Here is a 15,082-nt window from a genome sequence, read left to right on the forward strand (position 1 = left end):
ACGAGGTAAAGGGGTCAAAATAGAAAAAAACAGAACTGCTCTTCTGGGGAAATTCTGTCATCCTAAGAAGAAACAGTCCACCAAGAAGGCAGAAAGGAGGGTGGGACTTTTCAGAATGTTTCTGTGACAACACATTCTCTCATTATAGGAGTGTTCAAACAACCATCAGAAACAAAAATAAGGATACTATCCATTTTCCTAAAAATCTGAATATGTTGCTTAGGTTCACTGTGCATTTACTTCTATGAGGACCGTCACAACACATCCAGAAAAGGGCAGACACTGCAGCTCTCTCTCCACTTTACAAGTAGAAAACAAGGCCAAAGTGATGTACCCACTGTCATTCCCTTGTACAATCCAACTGATGTGAGTGCAGTCTCTTCAGTGCTGCCTGCATCTCCTGGTTCATCAGGGTGCAGATCATGGGCAAGCATGGGGTTCTTGACCATGTGGCTGCTGGATACAGACTGGACCATGGAGAAGGAAGAGAAGGGCCCGGAATAGAGGTAGATGCTTGGAATGAAGACCATAGACACCAGGAAAACAGGGGTGGTACAGGTGGAAGCTGCCTTCCTCCTTTCCTGCCCTGAGTGGGACCTCAGCATCACCAGGATGACTGAGTAGGAGACCAGGAGGAGGAGGAAACAGATGACATCAGCATCCCACTGTTGCAGATCATGAGGAACTCCAAGACAGAAGTGTCAGTGCAGGAGAGTCTCAGTACCTGTGGAACATCACGGTAGAAGTTATCTAGGACATTGGGGCCACAAAAAGGCAGTGGGAGCATCAGGACCAGTTGGGAGATGGAATGAACAAAACCTACCATCCAGGCTGTCACCACCAACCCCACACAGAGCTGAATGCTCATGATGGTGACATAGTAGAGGGGCCGGGAGATGGCTATGTAATGGTCATAGACCTTCATAGAGAACAAGGTCATGACACCTCCCAGAAAGTGGAGAAAGAAGACCTGAGCCTCATAGCCCTGGTAGGAGATGGTCTTCTTCTCAGCGAGGAAGTCCACCAGCATCTTTGGGGCAGGGACTGAGGAGAAACAGACGTCTATGACTGCCCAGTTTCACAGCAGAAAATACATGGGTGTGTGGAGCCTGGAATCAGAGGTCACTGTGAACATGGTGAGGTGGTTTCCCATGACAGTGGTGGTACAGACCAACAGGAACACCAGAAACAGGAAGAGCTGGAGCTCCTGAGTCTGGGAGAGCTCCAGGATAAATTCTGATTTACCTGAGAGAGTCCCTGGTTCCATGGTATCTTCTCCATACATCTAAAGAAAACACACCAGGAGAGTGATGCCTTATTGCTCAGGAGCTCACTCAAATTGAGTGTCCAGGTCTCGATGATGGATTTTCAAGCGCAGATAATAATACCTGGGGCTGACTTAATGGTCTTGTCTCTGGAGAGTTCACTAGTTGGTTCTGAAATATATATTCATCAGGGGCTTCCCAGGAGGCTCAGTGGTAAAGAATCTGCCTGTCAATGCAGGAGACACAGGAGAGGTGGGTTCAATCCCTGTGTTGGGAAGATCCCCAGGAGGAGGAAATGGCCATCCACTCCAGTATTTTTGCCTGAAAAGTCCCATAGACAGAGGAGCCTGGCAGGCCACAGTCCATGAGGTCAAAAAGAGTCAGACATGATTGAGCAGCTGAACACAAACACAAGTATATATTCACAAGATAGCTTAACGCTATCCAGAGACATATGAGACCTGCCTTTCAAAGATTCAGTGTTATCTACTGGTGGTAAGACACTTGGAGTTCAACAGACCTGCAGTTAAATTTTTATTTCCTTGATATATGACCTTGGAGAAATTACTTAACCTCTCTAAGTTTCCACATTTGTATGGTAGGAATAAAAATGACTTTCTTTATAGAATTGTCTAGAGGATTAAATAAAATAACACACAAGGTCCCTACAAGAGTGTCTGGAATAATAAACGGCAAACACTTTCCTCTGTGTAGTCTCCTACTTTAAACCATCCTCCCTTCCTTGAAAATCTAATATATTTTGTACCAAAATTTTTTATGCAACAGTTACCACATCAAAATGTTAAGGAACTTTTTGTGTTTCTGTATTTTCCATCCATAATTCAACTAAACATTTGCAGAGGGATAAATATGCATCTTAAATTTTATTTGTGCCCTACAGTATCCATCTTTTCTGATAGTCAATACTCAAAATCTTTTGACTGCCATGTGGGTGAATATATATAGGGAATGCCTTCCTTCACAGGTGTAGATGGTCCCTTACTGGGTGAAGTAACAGAATATGTGGTGTGTGTGCTGCAACATGAGATGGGGGAGAGAGATTGTCTGGGTTAAAAAAGGGGTGATGGATCTTGTATGAAGGGGAATGGAAGAACTCTTCTTAGTGAAACTAGAATTTTAGAAGATGTTACTGAATATAAGGATAGAAGAGAAAGGAAGATGTTGATATAAGAGAAATAAAATAGACAAAGCAGTAAAGAGGGGGAGATTAAGAGGAAGGGAGAGGAAGGAAGGGGAATGTAAAGGTAGAGGGGAGGGGAAGACTGGGAATAAAGATGAAGGAGGACATGGAGGGTAAGAGATAGAGGTGACAAGTGAGGGTTAAGTAGCCTCCTCACTTCCCTGCCTGGTCTCTTTCCACCCCCTTACCTGCCTCCTGCAATCTGTTATCCAATAGGGGGTCATTTTAGTCTCATCCTTCCGCTTCCATCTGCATCCGCTTTGCTCCATCTTCTATGTCACTGTCATAGAGACCTTTCGAAACTGGTATCTGACCACCTTGCTTGCTCATTATAATCTTTTAATAACTATCAAGGACTCACAGCTTAAAACTCAGAATCTTAGATGTATATTAATATCTACAACTATGCTTCTGGGATTTAAAAAAAAATTCTACATTTAATGATGCTGATATTGGCTTTATATATTCACAGGTGATGTTTTAGGTACACACAAATTTAGACTTATTCTATCTTCTCATTGTATTTCTCATCCAATATTATGAATTATCCCTATTTATTATTTTAAAAAATGTACTTTTCTAATATCAGTCTATCTGCATTGGCTATTTTGTGGGGTTTTTTTTTTTCAATTTCTTTTTTTTTTTTGCTTATTTATTTATTTTTTTCATACATGATATTTTACATGTTTCAATGCCATTCTCCCAAATCTTCCCACCCTCTCCCTCTCCCACAGAGTCCATAAGACTGTTCTATACATCAGTGTCTCTTTTGCTGTCTCGTACACAGGGTTATTGTTACCATCTTTCTAAATTGCATATATATGCATTAGTATACTGTATTGGTGTTTTTCTTTCTGGCTTACTTCATTCTGTATGATAGGCTCCAGCTTCATCCACCTCATTAGAACTGATTCAAATGTATTCTTTTTAATGGCTGAGTAATACTCCATTGTGTATATGTACCACAGCTTTCTTATCCATTCATCTGCTGATGGACATCTAGGTTGCTTCCATGTCCTGGCTATTATAAACAGTGCTGTGATGAACAGTGGGGTACACGTGTGTCTTTCCCTTCTGGTTTCCTCAGTGTGTATGCCCAGCAGTGGGATTGCTGGATCATAAGGCATTTCTATTTCCAGTTTTTAAAGGAGTCTCCACACTGTTCTCCATAGTGGCTGTACTAGTTTGCATTCCCACCAACAGTGTAAGAGGGTTCCCTTTTCTCCACACCCTCTCCAGCATTTATTACTTGTAGACTTTTGGATTGCAGCCATTCTGACTGGTGTGAAATGGTACCTCATAGTGGTTTTGATTTGCATTTCTCTGATAATGAGTGATGTTGAGCATCTTTTCATGTGTTTGTTAGCCATCTGTATGTCTTCTTTGGAGAAATGTCTATTTAGTTCTTTGGCCCATTTTTTGATTGGGTCATTTATTTTTCTGGAGTTGAGCTGTAGGAGTTGCTTGTATAGTCTCGAGATTAGTTGTTTGTCAGTTGCTTCATTTGCTATTATTTTCTCCCATTCTGAAGGCTGTCTTTTCACCTTGCTAATAGTTTCCTTTGAGGTGCAGAAGCTTTTAAGGTTAATTCGGTCCCATTTGTTTATTTTTGCTTTTATTTCCAATATTCTGGGAGGTGGGTCATAGAGGATCCTTCTGTGATGTATGTCCGAGAGTGTTTTGCCTATGTTCTCCTCTAGGAGTTTTATAGTCTCTGGTCTTACGTTTAGATCTTTAATCCATTTTGAGTTTATTTTTGTGTATGGTGTCAGAAAGTGTTCTAGTTTCATTCTTTTACAAGTGGTTGACCAGATTTCCCAGCACCACTTGTTAAAGAGATTGTCTTTTCTGCATTGTATATTCTTGCCTCCTTTGTCAAAGATAAGGTGTCCATAGGTGCATGGATTTATCTCTGGGCTTTCTATTTTGTTCCATTGATCTATATTTCTGTCTTTGTGCCAGTACCATACTGTCTTGATAACTGTGGCTTTGTAGTACAGCCTGAAGTCAGGTAGGTTGATTCCTCCAGTTCCATTCTTCTTTCTCAAGGTAGCTTTGGCTATTCGAGGTTTTTTGTATTTCCATACAAATTGTGAAATTATTTGTTCTAGCTCTGTGAAGAATACTGATGGTAGCTTGATAGGGATTGCATTGAATCTGTAAACTGCTTTGGGTAGTATACTCATTTTCACTATATTGATTCTTCCAATCCATGAACATGATATATTTCTCCATCTATTAGTGTCCTCTTTGATTTCTTTCACCAGTGTTTTATAGTTTTCTATATATAGGTCTTTAGTTTCTTTAGGTAGATATATTCCTAAGTATTTTATTCTTTTCACTGCAATGGTGAATGGAATTGTTTCCTTAATTTCTCTTTCTATTTCCTCATTATTAGTGTATAGGAATGCAAGGGATTTCTGTGTGTTGATTTTATATCCTGCAACTTTACTATAATCATTGATTAGTTCTAGTAATTTTCTGGTGGAGTCTTTAGGGTTTTCTATGTAGAGGATCATGTCATCTGCAAATAGTGAGAGTTTTACTTCTTCTTTTCCAATTTGGATTCCTTTTATTTCTTTTTCTGCTCTGATTGCTGTGGCCAAAGCTTCCAAAACTATGTTGAATAGTAATGGTGAAAGTGGACACCCTTGTCTTGTTCCTGACTTTAGAGGAAATGCTTTCAATTTTTCACCATTGAGGATAATGTTTGCTGTGGGTTTGTCATATATAGCTTTGATTATGTTGAGGTATGTTCCTTCTATTCCTGCTTTCTGGAGAGTTTTTATCATAAATGGATGTTGGATTTTGTCAAAGGCTTTCTCTGCATCTATTGAGTAATCATATGGTTTTATTTTTCAATTTGTTAATGTGGTGTATTACATTGATTGATTTGCAGATATTGAAGAATCCTTGCATCCCTGGGATAAAGCCCACTTGGTCATGGTGTATGATCTTTTTAATGTGTTGTTGGATTCTGTTTGCTAGAATTTTGTTAAGGATTTTTGCATCTATGTTCATCAGTGATATTGGCCTGTAATTTTCTTTTTTGTGGGATCTTTGTCAGGTTTTGGTATTAGGGTGATGGTAGCCTCATATATTTATTTTTTTACTTTACAATATTGTATTGGTTTTGCCATACATAAACATGAATCCACCACTAATTACTGACATACATGTTTATATTTATCATCTTAGTTTTTGTTTGCTATTAGTTTCACAGATTAAAAAAATTTTTTTAATAAAATAATCTCTATAATTTCTACAGTTCCCCATCCTGAACCCCCCTCCCACCTCCCTCCCCATCCCATCCCTCAGGGTCATCTCAGTGCATCAGCCCTGTCTCATGCATCGAACCTGGACTGGCAATCTGTTCCACATATGATAATATACATGTTTCAATTTTTTGGGATCTTTTTTCTTGTTTCTTTTTGGATAAATAAAGTAGTTTTGACTATTAAAAAGACAAACAAACAACTCAGACTCTTAGGAGCTGCCTAACATGTATTGTGGGTTAATTCATGGTTCAAAGACATGCTTACACATGTGCATGCAATTCCCTCTCAGTGGGTCACACCAAGTTCTAAAACATAGGCTCCATCTACATTTCTTATCAGTATCTCTTTTACCTGGGAACTGATGGCTAGTCCAGAATCCATGGTGTCTCACATATGCCATATGTTTGGTTATTTCTGTAGCTTTGGTAATGCATTCTGTTCCCTGAAATACCTTCTACTACCTTCTCAGCCTTGAAGTCCTCAGATATCACCTCTGTGACTCCTCCATTTCTCGCATGCAGAATTAATCCATTTCTCTGGGTTCCAGTTCCAATAACATTTTGTAAGTACATTTGTTACAACTTGTATCATATTTTTCCTGTTCTTTCTCTTAACTAGAATGTAAATTCAATAATTTAGTAGCCCCAGCACCGATAATAGCAACTCTGACTTAGCACTTGCTCAAATATGTTCCTATTCTAATGTATTAGGAGATAATTATGTGATCTTGTTCAATGAAACCATGTGATAAATTGTGGGGTGTATCACCTTATTCTTTGTTCTCAGCATCTTCCCTCCAAATCACAAGACCAAGTGTTTCTTGGTGGTTAAAGCCTGGTTTTCACTTGCCACTTGAGGAATCAGTTTTGAATGCCTTGTAGCCTCTGCATTACACTGGAGGTTATCCTCAGACTTTAGACTGACTAGCATGGAGTCCATATCATTTGTTTATTCTCTACACTCTCCAACAAGTTTCTGGATGCTTCTTACAGCTGCTCTATATGCAGGTGAGAAAATCCTAGTTTCACACCTTCCTTCAGTCCAGAATAGAAACGAGTCATCAGGTCATCTGTCTTCTTCAGTTCAGTTGCTCAGTCATGTCTGACTCTTTGCGACCCCATGAATTACAGCATGCCAGGCCTCCCTATCCATCACCAACTCCCGGAGTTCACTCAGACTCACGTCCATTGAGTCAGTGATGCCATTCAGCCTTCTCATCCTCTGTCATCCCCTTCTCCTCCTGCCCCCAATCCCTCCCAGCATCAGAATCTTTTCCAATGAGTCAACTCTTTGCATCAGGTGGCCAAAGTACTGGAGTTTCAGCTTTAGCATCATTCCTTCCAAAGAAATCCCAGGGCTGACCTCTTTCAGAATGGACTGGTTGGATCTCCTTGCAGTCCAAGGGACTCTCAAGAGTCTTCTCCAACACCACAGTTCAAAAGCATCAATTCTTTGGCACTCAGCTTTCTTCACAGTCCAACTCTCACATCCATACGTGTCTACTGGAAAAACCATAGCCTTGACTAGATGGACCTTTGTTGGTAAAGTAATGTCTCTGCTTTTGAATATGCTATCTAGGTTGGTCATAATTTTTCTTCCAAGGAGTAAGCGTCTTCTAATTTCATGGCTGCAGTCACCATCTGCAGTGATTTTGGAGCCCCAAAAATAAAGTCTGACACTGTTTCCACTGTTTCCCCATCTATTTCCCATGAAGTGATGGGACCAGATGCCATGATCTTTGTTTTCTGAATGTTGAGCTTTAAACCAACTTTTTCACTCTCCTCTTTCACTTTCATCAAGAGGCTTTTGAGTTCCTCTTCACTTTCTGCCATAAGGATGGTGTCATCTGCATATCTGAGGTTATTGATATTTCTTCTGGCAATCTTGATTCCAGCTTGTGCTTCTTCCAGCTGTACATTGTCTGTCTTCTTAGAGATCCTTTATCTGCAGGATCAGTTTCCCAGCCAGTGCCCACACATCACCCATACAATAAGGAGAGTGACCCTAGGAGACAAGAGTATATCCTTGGGGAGAAACTACTGGACTCCCTAGTAGGACAGGGAGCAGGACAAGGTCCCTTCCCTCTCTAGCCTGGGTTCCCCAACCACCCACAACATTGTCCTCATAGCCATATCATTCAAAGTATATAAAGATTTGGTCACTAAAGTAGAATATCGTGCAGAATATCCAAGAAGTATTTGGTCAAGAAAGACCCAATCCAGCAAAAGAGACACAGATGTATAGAACAGTCTTTTGGACTCTGTGGGAGAGGGAGAGGGTGGGATGATTTGGGAGAATGGCATTGAAACATGTATAATATCATATAAGAAATTAATTGCCAGTCCAGGTTCAAAGCAGGATACAGGATGCTTGGGGCTGGTGCACTGGGATGACCCAGAGGGATGGTACTGGGAGGGAGGTGGGAGGGGGGTTCAGGATGGGGAACACGTGTACACCCGTGGCGGATTCATGTTCATGTATGGCAAAACCAATACGATATTGTAAAGTAATTAGCCTCCAATTAAAATAAATAAATTTAAATAAAAAAAAAAGAAAGACCCAATCCAAAGTGCAGGTAAATATGTACTCTGATGACAGAAAATATTTAGAAACTTAACAAATGGTATCATTTCCAAAATACCACAGTGGGGAATGAGGCAGAGAGCAGGGAGGAGAACAAATGTAATATTTCCAGATTTGACATAGAAATGTTGACCACTCGTCAGAGATATTCACCCATAGAAGAGGAACTCTCTAAGTTTTCCCTTGTGATGGTGAGATACTCTGAGTTTCAAATCCTACCCGTATCTCCTGCCTCAAAACTTGGAGTCAGAGGAACCATCTCCTGGCCAAGCTCTGCCCCTCACTTGCTGTTCATCACTGAACAAGTCTTTTCTCCATGAGTTTTCTTATTTGTAAAACTGTATAATACTACCATATCTTCTGTCAGTTTTGTAAGAATGAGAGAGAAGTCTGAAAGTAACTAACAAAATAGCTGACACAGGAAAATGTCCAGAGAAATATTACTTTAATTTCAACTGTCACACTCCATAAAGACTTTCCTCCACATCTCACATGGAAAATAAAGGTTCAGTGAGAAGATCTGTCATTTAAAATCAACCTATGTTAAGTTCACTCCCTACTGGAAATCACTAGGCGCTTGCCTAATCTCTTCACTGCTGCCTGCATCTCCTGGTTCCTCAGGGTGTAGATCATTGGGTTGAGCATGGGGGTCATAACCGTTTGGCTGATGGACACAGCTTTGTCCATGGGAAAAGAGGTAAAGGGCCGGGCATAAATATAGATACAGGGAATGAAGACCATAGACACAACAATGATGTGAGTGGTGCAGGTGGAAGCTGCCTTCCTTCTCGCCTGCACAGAGTGGGACCTCAACATCACCAAGATTTTTGTGTAAGAGATCAGAAGGAGGAGGAACCAAATGAGGACCAGCATCCCACTGTTGGAGATCATAAGGAACTCCAGGAGGGAGGTGTCTGTGCAAGCAAGTCTCAGCACTTGTGGAATATCACAGTAGAAATTATCTAGGATGTTGGGTCCACAGAAAGGCAATGGGAACATCAGAATCAGCTGGACAATGGAGTGGACAAAGCCTCCTACCCAGGCAGCCACCACCAGCCCCACACACACTCGAGTGTTCATGATGGTGATGTAATGGAGGGGCTGGGAGATAGCTATGTAGCGGTCAAAGGCCATCACTGAGAGGAAGAAGACAGTCCCACCTCCCAGAAAGTGGAAGAAGAAGATCTGGGTCATGCAGCCCTGGTAGGAAATGGTCTTCTTCTCAGCGAGGATGTCCACTAGCATCTTTGGGGCAGTGACTGAGGAGAAGCAGACATCTATAACAGCCATATTTCTCAGCAGGAAATACATGGGTGTGTGGAGCCTGGAATCAGAGGTCACTGTCACCATGATGAGGAGGTTCCCCATGACAGTGGTGGTGTAGACAAGCAGGAACACCAGAAACAAGAAAATCTGGAGCTCCTGATACTGTGAGAACCCTAGGAAGACAAATTCTGATACCCGCGTGAGATTCCCTGAATCCATGGTGTCTTCTCCATACACCTAAGGAAAACACACCAGAGACAGACAGGCATGAAGTTGTTGCTTGCCCTCTTAGTGCTCAAGGGCTCAATTCAGTTGTCCAAGTCAATGTGATGGACATTCTCATGTACAGATGACAATACCAAGTGCTGACTGAATGACTTTGTCTCAAACACTTTACTAGTTTTTGCTGGGATACACATATGTGAGTTATCTTAAAGCCATCCAAAGACACAAGCCATCTGCCTTCCCAAGATTCAGTGTAATCTCGTGGTGGGAAGACACTTAGAGTTCAATAGAACCAAAATCATATTTCAGAGCTATTTCCTTGAGATTTGGACTTGAGCAAATTACTTAATCTGAGTCTCAGTTTCCACATCTGAAAGAAATACATTTTCTTTATAGAATTTGGCTAAGGGATTAAATAAAATAACATAAATTTCATAAACAGTATTTGGAATAATAAATGGTAATCACTGTCTTCTGTGCAGTCTCCCAGTCCACAGCAGCCTCAACTACATTTTTATGCTAGTCATTTTTCCTTTTAAAAAATTTCTTATGTTTTATACACTTTGAAGGTTACTTTCCATCTACAGTTAATAGAAATAATGGTTGTGGCATCAATTATTTTTCATGCAACAGTGAACACATCAGAATGTGTTAATGGACTTTTCATGTGTCTGTGTTTTTCCTTCACAATGCAACCATAATGTGCTAGACACATAGGTCTTGATTTCCCAGTTTAACTGTGCCCTGCAGTGCCCACAGTCAGTGGTTAATAAGTACCTGGTGTTAACTGCTAGGTGGGTGAAAAGCTATTGGGGTTCAGGACATGTGAAGGAGCCTCTGGCCACAGTGGCACACCTGCGACATTCCATTTCTTTCCATTCCCTGGGTAGGTGACAGTTACTGGATGAGGCTCCCCAGATTATAGTGGGAAAGTGGCAAAGGGGTAGCTATTTCATTAGTGAAGAAATAGATAAATACATTGTTTGAAGGAGACAGAGCTCTTCTGAAAGGACAGCAATTTCAGATGGTAGTAGTATTGATCCAAGGGTAGAAGAAAAAATTATTTAAGTAAAAGAAAGAAATAAACAAAGAATTCAGAGAGAAAGAAAATCATAAGGAAGGAAGGAAGATAGGGGAATATAATGGTGAAAGAAGGAGACAGGAAAGGGTGGTATGGCAGGGGAGGGAGTGGGAACAAAAATGGAGTCAGAGGGCAAGAGATAGAGGTGACAGGTGAGGATTAACTGCCTTTCCCATGCCTTCGGCTTCCTCTCAATCTCCACCCACTCTCACTTGACCTCCTGGAATCCATTCTCTCTCAGGGATCACTCCCTTTTAATTTTTCCCTTTCTCTTTCATTCCAGTACACCTTCTACACAGCTGTCCATGAGACCTTTCTAAATACTGATCTGATAATGTCCCCCTCTCATGTCTATTCTTTAGTGATTCCACCAGGGCCCCTTAGGAACCACATTTAATATTTTGTGGATCAAGTCAGGGTAGAAACACATACATATTCAAGCAACTTGGCATGTCACACAGGGCTCTAAATGTAAGCACCATCTGCTTTCTAACCAGTAACTCTGCCTCCAATGAACCACTAGCTCTTTAATGAATTATAGTCTTAAACATGCTGCATATTTCTTTCCATGTTTATTTCTTACAATTCTTTCCATCTTCTCAACCCTAGAAAATATTCATGTGAATGTGACCCTCTCTGTCACTCTTCTCACTCTTTCTCCCACTCAGAACAAATTCCCCATTTTTCAAGTTCTTAAGCATTAAAAATCAGTCATCCCTTGTGGCTTAGATAGTAAAGAATCTGTCTGCAATGCAAGAGATCAGGTTTGATCCCTGGGTCAGGAAGATTCCCTGGAGAAGTGAATGGCTACCCACTCCAGTATTCTTGCCTGGAAAATTCCATGGACAGAGGAGACTGGCAAGCTACAGTCCATAGTGTCACAAAGAATAGGACATGACTGAGTGACTAACATATACTCGCACGGGCACACACACACACACACACATATCTGAAGCAAACCTCTGTTACAGGTTTATCATCGTTCATTTTTGTCAGCTTCTCTCCTCAACCAACTATGTCATAATTTCAATATGTTGGTAATCGCAGAACTTGGAACAACAACTCTGATACAGCACATGCTCAATAAATATTATCAAATTAATGTATTAAGTAGGTGATTAATTATGTGGAGATTTAAAAAGTGATTTTACTTATCCTCCATTCCCTGTCTCATAAGGCCAGATCTATACTTGGTTGGTAAAAGTACTGGGTTTTACATGCAACCTGAAACAGCTGTTTTAACAGTACATCCCTGCTCCCAAATTTCTTCTCAAGGCTCTTCTCAACATTAGACTTAGTACCATCAAGTCTAGGTCACTTTTTAATTCTCCTCACCCTTCAACAAGTGTTTCTAAGAACCTATCATTGACCTATCTGAGGGTGTGGAAACCCTCAGGCTCTCACCTTCCTTCAGTCCCAGATGGGAGAAGAGAGTTCATGTCTTACACTTTCTGGGAGACTCTCTCCATACAGCCTCAAAGTTTCCTGATCTCTGGCATCACTGACACACATAAGTCATGACCCTGGGGAAGAGCGCATATTCCCAGGGAGAAATTATTGGACTGATCTAAGTAGGCAGAGCTGAAATGATCCCACTGGGGGCAAGGGAACAAGGAGAGCTGTTAAAAAGTTTCTAAGCATCTCAAAAACACTATTTGAGAGGGCTGCCTTGAGGACAAAAAAGTAAGAAAAACAAAACAGAATCAAACACACCACACATACAAGCAAAAGAAAAGAAAAGCCAACAGGGACACTGAAAATTATAGAGATTCATGACATGTAAGATTAGGAGATCAAAAGTTGAAAAACCAGATTCTCTGAAAGTTTCTGAGATTTTTGGAAGGACTCATTTCAGAGACCAGTGGCTCACACTGTAAGCATGCGCCTGAATCACCTGAAGGGGATGTTAAACCTAAGATTCAGTAGCTCTTGGATGGCTGAGATTCTCAGAGAATTAGCATTTCTAACAACTTTTCAGGCGATGCTAATGCTGCTTATCTGGGGCCACCGTTTGAGAATGACTGACTTTCACTGCTCTTGTTAGCATGATGGACAGTTTCTTTCTCACATTATCAAGACCATTGGTTTGATAGCTTACTTTAAAAAAATTAATTGATCTTGGACAACAAGATAGGTGGGAAAAGGTTTGTATACTACACTGGAAACAAACCCTATAAATTTGTCATTTATTTTACCAACCATATCCCAAGGTCGACTCCCCATGTATATCCAATTCTATTGCACCATCTATAAAACTTATACATTATGTATAAGGAATTGTATATATATTCCTTATACATTATAATGAACTGTTTAGCTAATTTTTACTATCTTGGTGTAGAATAAAAACTGAGTTCTTAGATACAGTTTTATGTTTTACATGAGATTTCCAGCATGATCTGAATTCTTTTGTTGCAAATATTCATACTTAGCAAACCACAATCCCTCTGGTTTATTTTTTAAAGTATAACAAATTGTGGCTTTTAAGTACAAGAGATTCTAAAAACACTAGTTCTTCCAATGTTTAGAGTTTCAGTTCATTTTAAACTCCAGTCTTTTCTTAAAATAGCCTGGGTTGATTCTGGAGAAGTGAATAGGTCTTATCAATCTCCTTTACTGTTAGATGTCATTAACTGCAACTTTATAAAAATTAGCTAATTAAATCACCTGGATTAATTAATTATGATTCTGATTTAGTTCTCAATAAAAAAAGTCATTGTATCCTCTGTTTATATATTTCTTTTCTCAAGGCACATAGAATGATAAGTTATCTACTAAGCTACATACCAGCCTCAAAGTTGATTCTTCAGAGTAGGACTGTATATAATTTATCCATTTTAGAAAGATGATTCCAATGTTTTATTGTTTTGGAGTTACTTGGCCCACTGTGAAAATCCAATAAATGTTTAAAAATTAGTAAACAGAAACTTCAGTTAAGTAGAATCGGGGGAACAGGAGTTCTCACACCCTACTACAACCTCAGAAACCAACAGGAAAAAGGAAGACTCCCCTTCTTCCAATGCAGACAAGATTATAGTAAACACTGACAATAGATCAGTAGCCAAGTTACGTAAGAACTTCTACATTGAAAAGAAAAAGCCTGGACTTCGCTGGTGGTCTAGAGGCTAATATTCCACCCTCCCATTGCAGGGGCCTGGATTCAATTCCTAATTAGGGAACTAGATCCTACATGCTGCTACTATAGATTCTGCTCAAGGCAGTGAAGATCAAGGATGATCCCACATGTATTAACTAAGACCTGGTGCAGCCAAATAAATAAATTAAAATTTTTTAAATCTCTCCAGTTTAAAAACAAAGACTATCATGAAATACCATTTTTTATTCACTTAACTGGCAAAAATTAAGAAGTCTGAGAGTATTAACTGTTTATGATGATGTGAATCAACGGGAACACTTTGGTGCTGCTGATGACTACGTAATTCAGTACAACTTGGGAAAGCAATTTTGCACTAGGAAAATCTTTGAAGATCTCATGATTCGGCAATTCCATTTCGAGGTATACAACCCAGAGCTCTGCAACATGACAGCTGGAGACAAGTAGAAGAACATCCAAAAGAGTGTTGTTTCGAGAGCAAAAACTGGGACAATCCAAATAAGCTTATTCTTACAATGGAATATTACACACACAGCAGTGCAGATAAGTGAATTACAGCCAAACAAAACAATATGGACATTTAGAGACAATGTGGAGTGAAAAAAGCAAATCCCAGAATTTCAGGTAGTCTTATTTGTATAAAGCACAAACAAAAAAAATAATATACTGATTATGTTAATATTTGATGAAATTGTTTTTATAAGCAATGGAGTGATAAACACCAAATTCAAGAACGTGGTTTCATCTGGGGAGAAGTGATGTGATGGCAAGTACCTAGAGGAAGGTATAAGTTATTAGTACCATCTGGTTCTTCAACTGAAGAGCATGTTCATATAATATAGCGTTTTATAGCTTAGAAGCATTTTACACATAATCTTTTGCTTGTTATAATTCCTTATGCTGTATTAAAATATAGAGGAAAAAACTGGTTAAACATACAATTTCAAGTTTTCAAATTTAAATAGAATATAGTTATATGGTTCAACACTTTCTCACAATAAAAAAAAAGACTGGTGAGGACTCAGCCCATGAAGAACCATGGACTCTTTGATACTGCAGTCTCCCACT

General features: G+C 39.9%; 1 protein-coding gene and 1 pseudogene across 1 annotated transcript; both read right to left on the reverse strand.

The window, feature by feature from the left end:
• Window positions 1–340: 340 nt before the first annotated feature.
• On the reverse strand, window positions 341–1,267 carry LOC102414546 (annotated as a pseudogene).
• Window positions 1,268–8,876: 7,609 nt separating this feature from the next.
• On the reverse strand, window positions 8,877–9,812 carry LOC102411595 (olfactory receptor 4D1-like). The gene has a single exon (XM_006076244.1). The coding sequence runs from the start codon at window positions 9,810–9,812 to the stop codon at window positions 8,877–8,879; it is 936 nt and encodes a 311-aa protein (XP_006076306.1).
• Window positions 9,813–15,082: the final 5,270 nt, after the last annotated feature.

Source organism: Bubalus bubalis, chromosome 3, assembly GCF_019923935.1.
Source record: "Bubalus bubalis isolate 160015118507 breed Murrah chromosome 3, NDDB_SH_1, whole genome shotgun sequence".
Lineage (NCBI taxonomy): Eukaryota > Metazoa > Chordata > Mammalia > Artiodactyla > Bovidae > Bubalus > Bubalus bubalis.

What these genes read in the sequence shown, in the direction of transcription:
- LOC102411595 (XM_006076244.1), bottom strand. Translation starts at nt 9,812, where the DNA reads ATGGATTCAGGGAATCTCACGCGGGTATCAGAATTTGTCTTCCTAGGG.